The 19904-nt window shown below is 33.3% G+C and overlaps 4 protein-coding genes across 4 annotated transcripts; 2 read left to right on the forward strand and 2 right to left on the reverse strand.

Annotated features, from left to right (window-relative positions):
* Positions 1-326: 326 nt before the first annotated feature.
* On the reverse strand, positions 327-1447 carry LOC125853304 (chlorophyll a-b binding protein CP24 10A, chloroplastic). The gene is made up of 2 exons (XM_049532975.1): positions 1131-1447; positions 327-933 (listed from the first exon to the last, which is right to left on the reverse strand). The coding sequence occupies exons 1-2, from the start codon at positions 1349-1351 to the stop codon at positions 384-386; spliced, it is 771 nt and encodes a 256-aa protein (XP_049388932.1). The 5' UTR covers positions 1352-1447; the 3' UTR covers positions 327-383.
* Positions 1448-2179: 732 nt separating this feature from the next.
* On the forward strand, positions 2180-8369 carry LOC125873683 (probable protein phosphatase 2C 62). Its single transcript, XM_049554560.1, has 9 exons — positions 2180-2630; positions 2738-4368; positions 5558-5685; positions 5985-6057; positions 6345-6432; positions 6634-6803; positions 7464-7607; positions 7716-7844; positions 8036-8369. Exons 1-9 carry the CDS (start codon positions 2438-2440, stop codon positions 8213-8215), a joined length of 2736 nt encoding a protein of 911 aa, XP_049410517.1. The 5' UTR covers positions 2180-2437; the 3' UTR covers positions 8216-8369.
* A 4638-nt stretch (positions 8370-13007) lies between these two features.
* On the forward strand, positions 13008-16068 carry LOC125873698 (non-specific lipid transfer protein GPI-anchored 11-like). Its single transcript, XM_049554573.1, has 3 exons — positions 13008-13419; positions 13627-13653; positions 15659-16068. Exons 1-3 carry the CDS (start codon positions 13068-13070, stop codon positions 15835-15837), a joined length of 558 nt encoding a protein of 185 aa, XP_049410530.1. The 5' UTR covers positions 13008-13067; the 3' UTR covers positions 15838-16068.
* Positions 16069-17422: 1354 nt separating this feature from the next.
* Positions 17423-19424, reverse strand: LOC125846498 (uncharacterized). The gene is made up of 3 exons (XM_049525938.1): positions 19064-19424; positions 18913-18988; positions 17423-17741 (listed from the first exon to the last, which is right to left on the reverse strand). The coding sequence occupies exons 1-3, from the start codon at positions 19394-19396 to the stop codon at positions 17611-17613; spliced, it is 540 nt and encodes a 179-aa protein (XP_049381895.1). The 5' UTR covers positions 19397-19424; the 3' UTR covers positions 17423-17610.
* Positions 19425-19904: the final 480 nt, after the last annotated feature.

Genomic DNA, 19904 nt, shown 5'->3' on the forward strand with positions numbered 1-19904 from the left:
CACCAAAAATACACTACTTTTGGCGAATCTGACACGCACCCGTTGACATTTTTAAGAGTCCGAGCAACATAGATGCTACCTTCCTGGTTGAGTTATATTCTTGTGAAGGTTTCTGCTGTATTGATTTATGATCATATTTTTATTTGTGACTGCAAATTATACTTATCAGTGAACTACGTTATTCAAATGTTAAAAGTCATGATTCTTGAATCATTTTATTAGGGTTTTAACTACCATATCTCCGCCTCTGCATTGTTACAACTGTTAGTGAGATCATAAACTGTATGAAGGGAAGATTTTGAATTTTCTCAAGGGACAAAACCAAATTTTCTTCTTTCTACATCCAGTGACTTTTTACAATGAAATGTTTAATATGAAACCCCTTACAAACCAAGAGCTCCCAGGGGTGTCTTCCCTTGCCCAGCCTCAAAATAGAAAATTAACATGGCTAACATAGCAAGTCTAGCATGCTTGATCTCAGCAAGCTTTAATCTCTCAAGCTTCTCTGTGTCAGGGACGTAAACTCCATTGTTAAGGGTACCAGCTAATGCCAGTGGATCGAAGAATTTGCCACCGGGATAACCCTGTTCGCCTGTGAAGTTGGCGAAGTTCTCAGCAGTCTTGGACCATGGAGTGGCCCACTCAACAGACTGAGAGTCAGGGTCGAAGAAGTCGACCCACCTTTTGCTCTCAACCCACCCCATGAGGATAAGTTGTGTACCAAGAAGTGTGCCAAAAGAGAAAGGTGCAATAGCACCTGGGTCAGCACCGGCCTCGAACCATGGAATGCCACTCCATGCTTGACCAACAAAGATGCCCAATACAGCAGCCATTGCCCATCTTCCATGAATGAGCTCAGCCTCTCTGTACCATTTCAAGAATGCAGGGTCTTTGCCAAGACCAAGTGGATCAAAACCATAGTCACCAGGGAGCCTGCAAGTTCAAATACAAAGTTAAGCCACTGCAAAAGAATTGAATGAAATAGTGGGGGAAGGAGCAGAGACAAAGCTAGATCAAGTTAAAGGTTCAATCTTTCTGCTCAAACCACATATACATGTTCTTGACACACAAATTCCAAATCCTAGATTCATGTATGGGGTGTGAGGGTTGGAGATGTAAAGTGAACTTACGAGCCATCAAGCCACTCAGGGTCAACCAAATTGCCACCACCTCTTACACCAGGAAGCCAAGATTTCTTGGGAGCAGCAGCCACCACAGTGAACCTCTTGGGAGTGGCAGCACCGCCAACTCTGGCAGCAAGGGGAGCAGCCAACAAGGCCTGACTTTTCTTGCCACCAGTCAAGAAAGAGGAGCTCAAACCATTCAGCACTGCAGCAGATGTTGTGGCCATGTGTATTTTGTATATGATTAAGAATGGAATGATAGTAATATGCAAAGATATGGATGGTTGTTTCTTGTGTCTCTACTATGAATGAAGTAGTGAGATATAAGGTTATAAGATCCAAAGGGGGCCTTGTAAGGAGCCAAGTAGGATCAATGAAATCTGCACATGATCTCTGGTGGATAGATTTCGGACCAATAAGGTGTTGAGTTACATCTCTGTCCCTTTTTTGTACCATACACGTGGACACTCCCTTCTCCTTTAGTTTTGATTGTTTGTCTTAGTTGTTATTCCTGTACTCTATGCATACATGATCTGTAACCCCCCACCCCCACCCCCCACCCAAAAAAAGATGAAAAAAATACAACCTTTGAAATGCTTGAACTAAAGATTTTGCTGTTCTTTTTTGTGGCGGCAATTGTTGTTAAAAGGTTGTGTTGATTTAAGATAGTATTTAGTATCATAGCTTCTGCTTAGTTCTATGAAGCTAAGGTACTCGTACTTGTAACTTGTAACAGCCATAGTTTTTATAATTAGTGTCTATACTTTTATGTTACATCACTCATGATGACACTTGCAAAATGCAACCCATGAACTTGGGACCTAGAAAGGGCAACTCAAGAATTAAGTTCTAAAAATTCCAAGGGAGAAAATGATGTTTTTTTTTAACCCCCTACCCCCACACTTAATTTGTATATTCTTTCTCCGTGAATAATAATCAAGTCGTAGAGATAACTTATAATACAATAATAGTGTATTATTCAAAAGATATCTGCAAGTAAATCTTTGTAAAAAAAGAGTTAAATTGATAATCTTGAAAGATAGATTAACTAGTAGAATAGGACCATTTTAGACAAAGCAACAGGAAATATCTCATTTGGGTTTGCGGCCCATATAGCAATTGAGAATTAGTGGTGCTGTTTAAGAGTTATTAGTTAGCCAAAAACCCATTTCCCGGGTAAAACCAAACAGAAAATAACGATCATCATCATTCCCAAGAAAAGAAAAGACATGAACTTCTATCCACAAAAAACAACTCATCTTCAACTCAAATAATCTTTAAAAATTGTTAGAGAAATTGTTGTCATAATAGTTATGGCTGATTCTTTATGCAAGTTCTTGGATGCTCGGTGTATAACAGGTTCTCACTTCTTGGCCACCTATTTTTCTGCCCAAAAACCCCTCCTTTTCCCAACTCTTGTCAGAAGAAAAAGAAGAAGAAAATCACTTCACATTGCTTTCTGCTCCACATCCATTTCCCCAAATCTTGATGTCGTCTCTACACATGGTATGTTTTCCCTTTTAAATTGTTTGTATCTTTCTCTTATGTGATAAAAAAATGTTCTTTTACCAATTTGGTGGGGTTTTGATGTTTCTTTTTTTGGGGTGTGGCAGAGTATTCTGATGGCACTTTACTGTTTCGGTTTGGGGACCCAAGCGAGATAGAGAAAGAGGATGAATTGGAGGAATCCCTTTTGGGGGTTGAAGAGGTTGGAAGGGATAGTGAGGAGGAATTTAGTGTGGTGAAGGTTTTAGATGGTGATAATGAGAGAGAAGTCATTGTCAAGAAAGTAGAGAGGGAAGCCAGGGGTGAGGCTGTGACTGTGGTAACTGATGCTGGTGTCTCTGAATCAGTACTAATTGGCAATGGAAGGAGTGATTTTGTCGAAGTAGAGACTGGATTGAGTGAAAATTTTCTTGGAGATTCCGCGGATGAAATTGGTTTGATTTCACCCGAAGGAATTCAAAATGAATCTGTAGCTGAAGTCGGTATTGAGAATGCAGGACATGTTGAGGAGATTTTTGAAAAGAAAGATGATAGTGAAGCTTCAGTTCCACCACCACCAGAGAATTCTATTCCTTCTTTGGAAGTTGAGGAAAAAATGATGGATCAATCAAGTGATGAATCATTTGAAGAATTGGATGATGACAATTCACTTCTTTTAAGTTCACCTGCAGCAATGCCTGTTTATTCTGATTCGGTAAACACTAAGGAAATTGAAGAATCTGAGGGAGAAGGTTCAAGTCAATTTACAGAGAATGATGGTGGCAAGGATTGCTGTGATGATTCAACTCATTCGATGGAAAATGGTGCTGCGTCAGTTGATATTGAGGCAGCAGACAATGATATTGAGATTGTCCAACACACAGAACAAATATCTGAAAATATTGATCCTATATTGGAAGGGCCCGTGGAGAGTGTTCCAGAAGGAATTAATCTGGGGAATACCGAAACTGTTGCTGACGAAATTAGTCCAGAGAATGCTCCCGAGGGAATTAATCTGGGGAATACTGAAACTGTTGTTGATGAAATTAGTCCAGAGAATGCTCCCGAGGGAATTAATCTGGGGAATACTGAAACTGTTGTTGACGAAATTAGTTCAGACAATGCTCCTGAGGGAATTGATCCAGGGAATACTGAAACTGTTGTTGACGAAATTAGTTCAGACAATGCTCCTGAGGGAAATGATCAGGGGAATAGTGAAACTGTTGTTGACGAAATTAGTCTAGAGAATTCTCTCGATGGAATTGATCTGGGGAATACTGAAACTGTTGTTGACGAAATTAGTCTAGAGAATTCTCTTGATCTGGGGAATACTGAAACTGTTGTTGACGAAATTAGTCTAGAGAATGCTCCTGATGGACTTGATCTGGGGAATACTGAAACTGTTGTTGACAAAATTAGTCCAGAGAATGCTCTAGGGGGAATTAATCTGGGGAATACTGAAACTGTTGTTGACGAAATTAGTCCAGAGAATGTTGATATTAGGCATTTGTCTATGGATGCTGAAGACCAGAGTACCGAAGTCCTTAATTTTGAAAATGATAATCAAACCGAGCTGAGTAATTTGTCTGTAGATACAGAAGATCAGGCTTCCCGAAATAGTACCTTCAAGGATAGTGATGAGACTGATGTGATTGAAGTAATGCCTGCTTCTCCTAAGCTGGAGGCTGAACCAGTTTTTGATGAGGAAGTTGATCACAACCTAATATCAGAGTCTAATGAAAGTGAAAGTCCATTACCGGTGAGTTTTACCCACTTATCATTAAGGTTTGACGTGGTAGATTATGTGAGTATCATTACAGTCCTCTGCTTGCTATTAATTATTGTCGATGAGATGAAGCCACCTAAACAGATTATTTAGGTCTGTTGGTTAATAATTTGTGTATCAAATGTTATCTGGACGATGCTGTGATTGTCTATTAGAGAATAGGCATTTATTACAGAATAATGTATCTTGTGCAATATGTGGCTATTCCCAAATTTAGAGCTATATTCTTATTTATTCTAGTTAGGGATGTAACATGCCCCTTTGCAAGATTCCTCTGACTTTAGCAGACATAAGACTGATCCTCAAGCTCAACTAGATATGGTAAACTTGTTTTTAAATGCTACTACGGGTTTGTTGGTGTGCAGCATTTAGTGAGCTGGCTCTTTAAAACTTTATTATTCCTCAAGTGCAGTGGTGATTTAAGAATCAAAAATGATATTTCATCATGGCAGTTTTTTTAACCTTTAAGTTGGGAGTTCTCGTAGTTAATTAGCATAACACCTAGTTTTTTTTCTCAACATAATATTAGACAAGATGGAATATATATTGGAACTGTGAAATCACATTACTATATGTCATATGATATCATAGTGATATATGTACAAAGGTATGATGGATATGTGTCATCAAAGAAGCTTCTATTGGTGAAACACTTTAGTAACCTCTTCTCTTTCATACAATCTAAAAAAGAAATGGACAGCTTTCCCTTCTTTCTCTAGTTTCCAACACAGTGGTCTGTTATTCTTTACCTTTGCTATTAGTACGAGAGTTGGGTGACTGTCACACACACTAGTTGGTCGAAACCTGGCTGCAAAAAGCTTTTACTTCAGCTATTAACTTTCACTTGGATTGTTCTTTAGAACTTATGCTTTCATCAACTTAGTGAATTCATCAGCAATTTCCTGGTTCATATTTATCATATTTGATGCTCTCTTATTGACCGAGTAGTTATCCATCTTACACTACTTAAACACTGATCACTGTCCTAATGATTTGGTTATAGTAACATATTTAGTACTTGAAAGATTCCATGTACACCTCTTCATATAATTACATGCTTGAGTGTTTGTTTGGGAGCAAAACGAACTGGTTCTTCCAGCACTTTGTCCCAATCTATACTTAACTGTCAATTTCTTTTTATCCCCATCTACACTTCTCTCAGTCAGATGAAAATTTGCCTAGCTTATCCTTGGAAGACGAAAGAAAAGAAGATGTAGAAAACACTGAGATCATGGAAGTGTATGGTCATGAAGTGGTTGAGGATAAATCTTCAGATGTCTTAGACAGCAGGTAATCTTGCTAATATCTTGGACCTTCCCGATTTTAGAATTACTGCAATTGTTATATTTTTCTTAGCCGTAGAATGTATACATATTCTCTAAATTCTTTAGATACATATGTTGCTAAACTTGTTAAAGATTGGTGATGTTAGAGTTATTTTCTTTACTGATGTAGAGAAACACACATGTTTAATCCCTTAACAAATAGGAGTAGTTTATTTTGGCAAAATTCTTCACCCCCAACCCCTTTTTGAATACAAATTCTCTACTCTTGATACATCTGACATCTTATGCTCTCATTTTCAACAGCAAGGAAGCTACACCAGCAGCAGCAGAACTAATTCTGTCTTCTGGTGCTACTTTATTGCAATATCCCTCCAAGGTATTTCAGATATGCCTTATAATTTTCAATTTTTGAAGTTAAAAGTGACCACTTAGTCATGAGGTTGAATTGAGTTTTATGGTATTTTTGCTATTATGATGCACAAAAAAGGTAGTTCGGCTTTTTTCTATATGTATATATACTCACAAGTTTTGCATTTCCAGATGAAATAAATGTTTATTCATTAAAATCGATTGTGGAATATATGTCAGAAGATATTGATTGTTATTTTCTTGTAGCAAATAAAACATCTGAGTAAGAAATTCGAAAAACAATAAATAAACCAGGCATTCGCAGGTGGACATGAAGCATATTTTATTGCTTGTGGGAAGTGGCTAGGGGTAGCCGATGCAGTTGGTTCCTGGTCATTGGAAGGTAAAATCTCTCTGACTCGTTTTCCTATCGTGCATGGCACCTGTATAGCCTTGAGTTTCAGTCTGGAATTCATGAAATTAACTTCCATGGAATTTTAGAAGGTTAGAGGCACCTAGTGATATTTTCCAACTCAATGATGATCAAGTCCAGAAGCATTTTAGTATATATCTATTTTAAGAGGATGTATCTTTTATTACTCAGGGAGTGATCCAGGAGTATATGCCCAGGAACTCATGCAAAATAGTGAATCCATTGTTTCTCAGTGCGACACGGATTCAATAAATGACCCTAAGCAAGTCCTTAATCTGAGCGTCTCAAAAACAGATTCCCCTGGATCTTCAACAGTCTTGATTTCTCACTTTGATGGAAAGGTATATTTCATTACCAAATTAATGTCTGTCTTGTGCTACACAACACCTCAATTATGGTATCTTCCTGGAAACAGAAGGATGCTCCCATATCTCACACATACCTAAAAAAGCATAGTCCGGTGCACGAAGCTTCTCACATTCACACAGGGTTCGAGAAAGGGTTGCACCTCAAGGGGGTGTGATGTAGGCGGCCTACCCTGATACAAATAAAGGTATCATTGGCTGATTACACGGCTATAAGTCACATGGAGACAACTTTACTGATGCTCCAAGGCTCGCTTTCAGCCCACACACACCAATATATATGTAAATTCATAATGGATTGACATTTGAATGAATTAAGCTGGAGTCTCGATTTGAATTCTTTATGTTATCATGCTCTTTCCTTTCTCGTTCTTTTCATTCGGCAACTTGCTAAATGTTTTCATCTAAAAGATATCATTAGCATGCGTGTGCACTTAATAACAATATAAGAGTAAAGAGTATTAGGAAGTTAATACTGCTATACAGTGAGAAACTTTTGGTAAGATATAGATTGCTGACATGTTTCTGGAATAATCTTCAGTTCATCAATTTGCTTATACGCCAGAAAAGATCATGGAAAATATTTACGAATGCTCACTCATGAACTTACTTTGAAATGAAATTTATTGTTAGCAGGTTCTTCATGTGGCTAATATTGGCGACTCTGGATTTATCATAGTAAGGAATGGCAGTGTTTATAGGAAGTCATCACCCATGCTTCATGAATTCAATTTGCCTATACAAATTGAGAAAGGCGATGATCCATCTCAACTTCTGGAGGTATGTATGTGGACGTACATGTTTAATGAGGCAATCCGTCTGAGAGATGTATCCAAGCTTGTATTCAGAAATTACTCCATTTCTTGTGTATTTCAACTTATGCTTCAGGAATACAAGATAGAGTTAGATGAAGGGGACATCATTGTCACTGCAACAGATGCACTTTTTGACAACTTATATGATCAAGAAATAGTGTCAATCGTCTCAAGGTCACTGGAAGCTGACAAAAGTCCTCAGGTGCCAGTGCTATTTTTGTTTACGTTTTCTTATCTTACCTTCTCTGAAGTGTTACTGCTGTTTGCTTATTTTTTGGGAGTTATCCGAAGGGTACAACTTCTTCTTAGAGACTTTCAGATACAGAACTCGTCCCCGTGTAATTTAATCACATTTCTAGTATGTAATGCAGTGGTCTTTTTTTTCTTCTTTAGGAAATTGCGGAGATTTTGGCAACAAGAGTGCAACAAGTGGGTAGTTCTGCTTCGGGGAGAAGTCCATTTGCTGATGCAGCTCAAGCAGCCGGATATGTTGGGTATACTGGTGGCAAGCGCGATGATGTGGCTGTCATTGTATCACTAGTTCAAAAGGTAATCGTGTCAAATGACAACTAGTAATATTGTATATACACATAGTTCCACGTAAATTCTTTAATGTTTCCCTTCTACTTTGTAAGCAGTTTTGATGTCTCAAAGAAAGTAACTGTAACATCTATGTTGATGGGGTTCAATTGCTTCATTGAAATGTAAATTTATGGCATCTGATTCCATGTCTGCTCTCGAATGATTCTAATCATCTCTGTCTTAACGAGACCCTTACCATTCTTTTTTATAACTATGGTGTCTAAGCCAGCTTGCACACACCTGGACTATTCCACTAGTTACTACCTCCCACAAGCACATGTATCGGTACTACTGAATAATTCTGTCTATCAAGGCTTAGGTATTCAAAAGTTATATCTCAGAATATTATTATTATATGCAGTTTTTGAAATTTATTTTTAAAGTTCACTCAATTAAACCCTGAGGCATGCTTGTGATATGATTGGAATGTGAGTTGGATTGGTCCCAAAGAACCTCAAAGTCACACTTTTGATAAATTTGAACATCTTTTATGGACTAATGGGAGTGAGTTTATTCCCAAACATGTGTGGACCAAATCATTTTTGGAATTAAAAATTATTTCCCCGCCTTGTAAAGGTTGAGCAAATATGTAAAAAAAAATGCTGATGCTTTATATTCCACGTGAAATCTTTCTGCTGGAACTGCAAGCTAAGTCCGCCCTACCAAAAAGAATTCTTGTCTAATATTCTACAAATCTAATTCCAAACACAAACATATTGGTGAAATACTATACTACTCTTTCAAAAGGTGTTCTCGTTGGTAGCGGTTTCAATTTTCTGATGTTTGGTTGGTTAAAATATTTTTGTGAAGAAAATAAGTTTCTTAAAAGAACAAGAAAATGACCTTCCTAACCGTGGAAGTAAGAAAAAAAAACAAATTTCATAAATGACATTACAAGATTATTATTTTCTTCCGACTCTCCTACACCTAACACCCCCCCACCCATTACCACTACTTGACTACCCCACCTTTACATGAAGATATTCTTGAAATAATATTTCTTATTTATTTGCCAAATATTAAAAAAAAAAAATAAGAAAAACCCTAACTTTTAAGAAAACATTTCTTTTGTACTAAACACATATGCCTTAATGCTTTGAGAGCGTGTGTACCAATTAGAGTGAATATTAACATGAAAGAAAAAAAAATGGAAGTCAAATACGAAGCACATAAGCTTATTATTTGGACCATTAATGGGAGTAAATTTCATCGATCCTCATTCAGCTTTCTGCTTATTATTATACAAAAAGTTACTTTTCTGTTTTTTACTGCATACAAATTTCATAGGGGCCCATGAAGGCATCACCAATCACGGGAGTAGCAACACAAAGAAATTAAGTAGCCACAACCCACTCACACTTCACTTTCACAAAATCAATCATAGCAATGACCACCTGTACTATAGCATCATCTTCTTAATCGCTACGCCAATTTAATAGTAAACAACTATTATTGAAATAAGAAATACATATCTACAAATATGTGTCTTTTGAATCTCTAAAATATATATACCTCTAACGAAAAATGCTCACGTTGCCACCTTATATTAGTGGTGGTACCAAAACAATATAATAGGCTAATTGCCACATACATTCCTTCCCATATGTTTAATATTCTTCTTGTTCTATAATAATATTTTTTGTATAGTTATTGAATATTTAACTTTTAATTTTAAAATAGTAAATTAATTTAATTTAATTTATTTTTAAAAATTAGTTAAATTGACTTTTAAAAAATGAAACGTGACAACTAATTTAGAACGGAGAAGGTATATAAAAATAATAATTTAAAGATTGAAAAAGTATGTGATTCAACCACCGGTCAATAAAAAAGCAGTACAATATATATAACTCATGATTTTGAAAGTGGACTTCACGTATACTTTGATTAATTAACTATTGCGAAAAAATTGATCAAAGTTAGCACCCTGCTCTTTGAGAGAAAAATATGCCGTTATCAGTAATCATAACTTTTTCTTTCCAACTAATGTGCTTATAATTACATAAGCACTTGGGGACTCATAAATTGTGTCACATGCATCTTCTAACTTTAAAAATTTCACACTTCAATTCAAAATTTAAAATTTGTACATGGAGATGCAATTATGAAGTATAGTGAGTGGGACTAGGCAAGATGTGACGTGTGGCATTTACTGAAGACCAAATTTGAAAATGAAATTCAAGCTTTGCGCCGCATAATATCTGACACCGTAAATGTCTATATGACAAAATGATAAATTTTGAAAGATCATAAAACGCAGACAGTCTCTATTTATTTTTAAAATCTAAGTCCAGTTAAATTAGAATACTTAAATTGAGACGAAGGAAATAATATTTGAAATCATTTTCATGGATTATATATTCCCATCCATGTTTTGAATTACAAAATCTGTAGAAAAAGTGGGTGTTATGCGTCAATTTAGGCCTTAAAGTGTCCCACTTTATCGTTTTCAAATGTAAAAGAAACTAGTCCATGTTTGAAATTGAGCATGCATGGTGCATCAAATATCATCATAGTAGGATTTGCATGCCTAGGAATATTTGTTGGCCTTTATGAGGTGACAATTATCAAATAAGAAGTCATTCATTTTCTCTTAATTATTAGCTAGCTGTCTTCATATATTCCCTCCACTTTTGCGCATGGATTGTGCTGTTTTTTCATCGTGCTAAGTATTTTGTGTCGGTTTGGATTAACTTATTTTTAGGTGCTTTTAATTTGTTAGTTTTGGAGATGTTATAAAATCACTCACTTTAATTTTAAGCTAAATTTTTAAAAAATAAATCAAAAGTAAAATATTATCTACTTATGACTTTTAATTTTTGACTTAGAAGTTACTTTTCCAAACCAGCACTACATCTCATGTCTTGGGCATTATTGGAAGGAGACCAAAAAAAAAGAGAGAGAATAAATTTCAACAATGATTAGTGAAGTTTGGCCTAATAGGTTATCAAAGGAAAAAAAATTTGCCAGAATTTATCTATCTTATTTTACTTTTTAAAATATTTTTATCCTTTTAACTTTAATACTTTTTAATTAAAAAATAGTAAAAAGATCATTTTGTTTTAAAATAAAAATAATATTATAATTTTTAAAATTTTCTGGTCATTTAACACTTCTAGTTATCAAATACATTTCAACAATGGTTAGTGAATTATTTCCAATTAATTTGTTTGTATGTCTAGTAGTATTAATTAACGAGTGTTAGAATTATTTAATTTGGTGCTAATTTAAGAACCTCACTGCCAGACATACAAAACAAAACAGAGGTCTTGGCCTTTTCAGCTCAAATTTAGGGATTTACGGCGTTTCCTTTTCATTATTTTGCCGTTGCCAAAGTCCAATCGACTTCTTCCAACTTCTAATCAAATTTCTCCCAAAAACAAGGGCTCGTAGCTCATATTTAAACGTTTGAGTTGATTAATTTTTAAAACTAAATTAGAATACATAATTCAATATTTTAAAATTAAATTTTTAGATATTTAAAAACTATACGAAAAGTACTATAAATTGTAAAAAAAAAATCAATCAATATAATGAAAAAATACATTTTAAAATGTTAGTCAAAATTCATATAGTTTGATTCTCAAAATAAACTATGACAACTAAAAAGAAAACTAGGCGTATTTTATAACAACAAAATTGGTAATAACACATATTAAAAAGTAGTGTAATTAGTTGAAATCTTAACGTATCGTAACCCTTACTGTCTAACTGATTAGCGATATATCTGTCTCTTATGTTGGTTACGTGCCAAAATACTGTATCGAAATACTAAAATCTGATAGGAAAGCGAATAGGTAGTCACTAGTCACGTAGTTAGCAACTTGTTTACATTAAACGTCTTTAAAGATGCAAAAATTAAACAGTCCTATCCAGTGTGTACTACCCTCTTTCAGTTTTATTAATCCATATTCTTTAACTTAATATTACGTATTAAAAATTATTAATAAAATAATAAATTTTATTCTATTATTTTTTTGAATTTAATAAAGTTAGTATTTTAAAATTTAAAGTAATCATAATTAATAAAAAAAAGAATTAGTAATAAATTATTCTTAAAAAATTCAAATAAAATAAGTTTACATTCATATTCAATTTAACATAGTAAATAAATAAAAATAAAAATAAACATAAGAAATAAATATTAAATTAAAACACGCTCGGAAAACTTTGTTAAAAAAAAGACACACTAATTCAGTATTCTCCACCACGTGTCCTTTATTTTCTGTCAATTTATTTATGTGATATAGCTGAAATATTCAGAGTCAGTCACATTTTGAAATGTTTTTACCTGACTTTTAAATAGTATCATTATAAATTATAATATTTAATATAATATTTAATATATAAATTTGATATGCTATATAAATATGTCATTTTATTTGGTTTTAGCTGAAATTTATATTTTAAGTTTGAATATGCATAAATAAACATCTAAACTTATATTATAAAATTGAACAAATAACACAACACATCCTACATACATAATATTGTGTGTATATTGGTTAATTTTATTAAAAAAATAGTACCTATTTTTACACATCTAATCTAAACTTGAAAAAGCACAAACATTATTTGATATCAAATTTAAAATTATATTTATATACTACGGTCTATAAATTTCATTTTCAAAAAATTACGTAAAACTTTTTAAAATTGACAATCAAAATATAAAAAAATTGAATGTAAACGGTAGTGATAGCCCGACCCAACCCCTACCCGCCCCACTCTCTTTTTTACTCAATTTATATATACATACCCTCATTCCAACCATTCTGTAACCCCCAAAACTGAAAATTATTCCGAAATCTTTCTCCATTCCATTCTGTTTTCTCCTCAAAATATGTCTTCCAAAATGAACTCATTTGCTCTATTTTGCGTTATTTCAATTTGCGTTTTTTGTTGTAGGAGTGTAGAATCAGCATCTCGTTCGGCCCCTGCTCCGGCAGTAGACTGCAATAACTTGGTACTGAACTTGGCTGATTGTTTATCTTTTGTTACAAATGGAAGTACAGAGAAGAAGCCAGAAGGTACTTGTTGTTCAGGCCTTAAAATGGTGTTGAAAACTGACGCTGAATGCCTTTGTGAGGGTTTTAAAAACAGTGCTCAGTTGGGTGTTGTTCTTAATGTCACTAAAGCTATGGCTCTTCCTGCTGCTTGCCATGTATCTGCTCCTTCTGTCAGCAACTGTGGATGTGAGTTTTCATTATACAGTAATTATTATTGACTGCACACAAAAATTTAAAGACTTTAGAAATTAAGTGTAAAATTGTTACTACTAATATATTTCGCAAAAACATTTACCATGTGCTCTGTTTCTGACGATTAAAAAAGTTATTAAGACTTGAGAGTAATACTATTATGTAATTTGAGGTTTTAATTTGATTTTTGTATTTCTACAGTGAGTACCGACACTGGCGCGGCTCCTGGTACGTACAGATCTGGCGCTTAATAGTATTTTTACTTCCTTCTTATGTTGGTTTTTTATTGTGGTTATTAAAAAATGAAATGTTCATTTTCATTACTTCTTTAAAATTGGTTTACATATCATAATACATTCTTAAATATTTATATACATGAAGAAAAAAAAAGATGTTATTGTGATGAGTATGAAGGTGTATTATCCCTAGATCTGAACCTCTAGTTGAATACTGCAATCCACCTACCGAAAAAAAAAAAACTAAGGAAGAAAAGAATCTCATGAAATGTTCATTTTGTTTACATCTTTAAAATTATATTACATACAATTATTGAATTGAAGAAATCTAATTGACTGAGCTAAATTATTAGACCATCTCCAACCCAACACCAAATTTTACACCAAATTCTTATTTGGTGTTTTGGAGCTCCATCCCAACACCAAATTTTACACCATTTTGGTGTGTGAATTCATCACACCAATTCACTTTATTGAATATTTTAATATTATTTTATCATACAAAACTTTTAATTAAACATTATATATATATGGTATGTTTTAATTAAATTTCTTATATATTTAATTATTTTTATAATATTAATTTTAGTTATAAAAGTTAGCTTTTTTTATAAATTATTTTTCCTATATATGACTTTTTTTTAAAATTAAATTTATGTTAATTCTACTATAAATTATAATTAGATATAACTACAATTAACCTTCACAAAAATTAAAAATGCAAACATATAAATTATTAAACAAATAATACAATGTACTTATAACCGAAAATAATAAACATTCAACAAAGTAGTAATTGGCATACAAACAATTTATATAATGTTTAATTATAAATTTTGTATTATGAAATAATATTAAAATATTCAATAAAGTGAATTAGATAATTTGGGGTAACACTATTCACACACCTAAATGGTGTAAAATTTGGTGTTGGGTTGGAGATGGTCTTAGTATAATCAGTAATTGGTTTTTCTTGTTCAATAACTCAAAAAACAAAATAAACTTAAATAATAGAACTGACGTAACGTAATCAGTAGATTAATTTTATGATCATGCTTAACTAAATATCCTGAATAACAACATATTACGAGTGTAATCGCACAAGTGAGGTCTGGGAGGGTGGTGTGTCCGCAACCTTAGGAGCAGGGGCGGATCTACGTTCAACGAAGGGGGTTCATCCGAACCCCCTTCGTCGAAAAATTACACTACATATATAAGATTAAATTTTGAATATATGTGTATATATATACTATTGAACCCCCTGAACATACACCAAAGGCGTAGCTCAATGGCGTTGGGGGTTCAGGAATTTGCTCTACTGCACGCGAGGTCGCGTGTTCGAATCTGTGCAGAGGCATTTTGTTTTATCAGCTTATTTCAGGCGATTTATTTTTTTAAAATAAATAATAATGCAATCAAAAAATGATGTTTAGTTCTAAAAAATTAAAACGCTGATTGGGAATTTAGGATTTATTAGTTTAATCCCTAATTATAAAGTCAATTATTAAAAAATCTGTTTCTTCTTGATTCGACCGTTTAATCCGACCTGTTTATATCCGATTCGACCCGTTTATTTGTGGATATTATTTACGTGATTAATTTATTTTGAACCCCCTTGATGAAAATCCTCCCTCCGCCACTGCTTAGGAGACTGTTTCCAAGATCTTCTACCCGTACTGTTTCCAAAAGTTTATTCACATAGAAGCTAAGTGAACTTATCTCTTATCAAAAGTTTGATTGCTATTTGCTCTTTTTCTTGTGGGGATGTGTACGATGTAATGAATTAACTTGTGGACGTGATACCATTCGAACGTCACATTTTTTTCTGTATAGATGTCGAAAAATGAAAAAGTCCCCACACAGGTGGTTAATGGATGAGATTGGTGGTGTCTTTATAAGGCTTGGTCAATCTTTGATCTAGTTTTTGGAGTTGAGTTAGACTCACGATCCATTGATTTTGGCTGTGATAAATTTAATTGTTTTATTTGCTGATACAGCTCTTTCTCCAAGTGCTGGATCACCAACCATATCAGCAGTTGCTCCAACCACAGCCGAGGGGGTGAATGTGGTCGCTCCAGTGCCAGCTCCAGGAACCTCCGATTCTACTACACTCGCAGGTCTATCCATTGGACAGTTGGGCCTGACACTAGTGGTTGCAGTTTTCTGTTGGTTCTAAACCATTTTAGGATCATATTTTTGTGTTGGTTCTAATCACACGTTTTCTGGGAGCACAGATTTGTTGTTGTCATTAAACTTTGCTTAGTTGGTGTACTCTAAATTTTATTTATGGTAGTGGTAGATAATTTTGTGAGACCACCACGTAAATAGGGATCACTTTGTTTTCTGATGAGGTTGCTCTTATTTGGATGATATATTTTTTTGTCAAATCTCACTTAAATTGGTTATCTTACTGCTCATTCTAGTAAAATTTCTATTGACTTGTCCTTTATTTTTGGGAACATGTTATGGTGAAAGTTTAGTTCCTTTTTCTTTTTTGTGTTTGGTTATTATAAGCTTTATAGTCTGGTCCCTATGTTTGCCACTGAATTTTGCTACTTATTTAGCTTGCCTTTTTCATGTACGATCAAAAGTATACAGTTCCATTTTGAAGGTCTGGTGACTGTACGTTTCAGTAATGTCAGGATGCTTTCCTCCCTCGCCAGTTTCATAAAGTAAAGGTCAAACGAAGCCTGCCTGTATTTGTTTGCAGTATTGACTCTCTTGGATTCTAACGTGTTCAATATTTTGGGGGTCGTTTGATAGGATAGGATGTATAAAATTCTTAACACATAAATAAATTATTTAATACGTTAAATCAAACGGTGGATAGAAAATAGTTTCAATATAATTAGTCCTAATATTATTAATATATTCTATTTCAATACTATTCTTATATACTATATCAATTGACAGCCATCATATATCTAGAGGAAGGAATACGTGGGTTTGTATAGGAGAAAGCAAACCATGATAAGATTATTTGGTGGATAAGTATTATTTGGTTTATTAGAATTATTAATAACATGAGATGTACGAAATATAGTTTTCCATAAAACAATTTTTTCCTTTAATGTGTAAAACAAAATAATGGCTTAATATACAAATATTTTTTTCTAACCAAACACATGATCAAGTATTTTTGTTACATATTTCCAGTTCAAATTTGGAGAACTTTTACGCATATTTTCAAGTATACATTACTTTGATAAATTAATCACTTAATATATCATTTCCTAGCCCCAATCAGCTGTAAAACCTTAGGCATGTTACAATTGAGATTATACTTATAATTCCAAACAAATATATTAAGATAGAAAAGAGGCCTTGCTTAGCTAGCAGTCAAGGAAAGAAGGAAGGAAGAATGAAAAGTTTAGAATTTGTGACAAAAGCCTATAAATTACAGAATCCATTTCATTTGCACAAACTTTTTTGGTTAACATATGGCTCATAAAGTAGTTGTAAACAAAGCCCATAAACTGCAGAAAACAGCCCATGAACAAGTGATCTAATATGTAAACGGGACTCCTGTTAGTAACCAGACAAAGTGATGTACGTCGAATTTATTAGACGGATTGAGTTATGACTCACATTTGTCAAATTTAATCTATTAAAATGTTTTTTTTTTTTCCTTGAGAATAATAGGAAACAATAAGCCAAAAAAATAAAAAATATAAAAAAATAGGTATAAATAGGACAAAGAAATCAGCATCATGAGTACTGGCATTGTTCACATGATGAGAGTTTAACAATTTTTGCACAACAGACATTTTTTTATGAATGTTGATAAAACCGTAGGATTTAAAACAGAATTCTACCTAAATAGAAACCAAATGCCAAAAACACTTTTTGGCTATTTCTGTAATAAGTCTCTCTCACTCTTTCTTGTTCATGTAAATGAAAAACACAATATTTTTTGTGGTCACTTTTAGGTAATGGCCATTTCTCTTCTTCAACAACTATTTAGAGGCCAAAATTCAGCTCTTTTCACTTTTGATATGCTTTCCAACACACCAACTGGTGACACGTGTCCCATCACTGTTACTCTTTGGCTATCCAACTCTATGCTGAAAGATGTCACCCCTGCTCATTCAACAAAATATATAAGAGAAAAAAACATTAAAGTAAAACTTGAAGTTTCAAAAAGACACTTTAACTATGAAAGCATCCTCTAAACAAATTTTGAACTGATATTATTACATCATTTTAGGTTTGGGTGGATTAGTATGAATATTTATCATTATCAGGGGCGGCTCAACGTAATCGGAGGCCTAAAGCGAAATCTTAATTAGAGGCCTAAAATCTAAATAAACTTCACATGCATTTATTTAAAATTTATTTTCTCTTACATTTTTAAATGCAAAGTATTACCTAATATTTTTTTTATTTATAAATGATTTATTCGATTTCTTTTTCAATTATTAATTTTAAATAAGATTTTATTAATTCAACGTTGAAAAATATTATTTTACTCGGGCAATCATTATATGAATTGTTAACATAGTTCTACAAGTAATAAGTTGACAAATTTCAAATAAATATAAGAGTTAGAACCATAGCTTTGATGAAGTTGATAATTTGGTTACCCCACATTTTACTATGGTTGTTGTAATGCTTGAAAATCTAAGAAGAAATGGAAAAAGAATTTACAATTCAATTTGTTCAACACTTTTCAACTATTAATTGATATTTTTGACAGAATATTACTCTAACTTATCAACAATTTAAAGAAGAGAGTGTAAAAGGAGTTAAAAAGAAAATAATGTGAGTATTAGTAGAGAGAGTGTAAGAAAATAAAACAATATTTTCTTGATTTCTTCTATTTGAATGGGGTTGAAGAGAATAAAATAATAATTTTAAATATATACTTTTTATCATAAATAATTAATGTTTTTCTTTAAAAAATTAACACATAATTTATTCTTGGTAAAAAATTGAGGCCCCCTAAAATTGGTGGCCTAAGGCCAATGCCTTATTTTTGTATACATAGAGCCGGCCCTGATCATTATAATTGGATATGATAGCACATAATAATAAAATACTATAATAGCTGCGTCTCAATCCTACATAAATTAAAGTTGGCTATATTAATCGTCACATCTAGGTTCTATTTAAGATCATAACCAACAACAATAATGTACGCAGTATGACCTCACACGATATGACCTTTATTCTTACATTTTATGGTGTAAAAAAATTATTTCTGATAGATTCTCGATCAAGAAAAATGTATTAAAACAATGTTGTAATATACCTTCCATCTTGGAGATATGTTTCTTCACTTTACCAGCACAGCCTTGACAATGAAGTGACACTCTCATCACAACAACCTGCATAAATAAATTCAATTAATAAGGATATTAAAACACTGTTAACATAATATTTTAAAATAAATTTGTACTAACCTGGAAGGAGTTATCTGTAAAGGGTATTGAAGGAACAATTTTGCAACCATTTTCTTGATCTCTCTTAGAAATTGTCAAAACAGAGGAACCAGCAGCAGCAACAACATTTCTTGATCTCTTACTTATAGGCATTGAACCAAGTGTACGAGGTACATCACCTAATCTCGTACACTTGTTGATTAATTTTGTATGTTCTTCCATCGACATTCTACGTCGCGCCGCAGGCACGACAACTGACCTTGAATCACAACTCAAACACACTGCAGTTGACACTTGAGGCTGGCACATAAATCCTCTCATTTTCCTGCATCCTCCTAATTTCTTGTAGTTCATTTTCCTTGGTATTTTCTTGTAGGGACAAAGATATATGGTACTTCACTATTTAAAAGATAGCCAAAATGGAGTGAAAGAGAGTGAGTATATAAGAAATGCTACTCTTTATGACTTTAGCAACCAGTGGGGCTTGCTAGTGGCAGAGTAGTATACTCCACACTATTTCTACAATATATTCATCTTATAGCAGGTTAGTTAGAGTACTATATTTATTAGGGTGCCATAAAATGTACTATGTTTGGATATGAGGGGAAAAAATAATTCTCACATTTAATATTATGATGATGATGATGATTAGTAGAGAAGATTTATTACTGAATATATAATAAGATTTGAATTTGGATGGTCAAATGATAACAGAAGGGTCAAGATTTTGAGAAAAAACTGAACTGATCAGTGGCTTCAGAGTTGGAGCTAAAGTTTTCAAAGTCAGATATTGAAATTTTGTTGTTAATGGAGCCTAACATAGAACAGTACCAAAGTGCAAATTTCAAATCATTTCAAGCTT

The sequence above is a fragment of the Solanum stenotomum genome, chromosome 1 (genome assembly GCF_019186545.1).
Source record: "Solanum stenotomum isolate F172 chromosome 1, ASM1918654v1, whole genome shotgun sequence".
Lineage (NCBI taxonomy): Eukaryota > Viridiplantae > Streptophyta > Magnoliopsida > Solanales > Solanaceae > Solanum > Solanum stenotomum.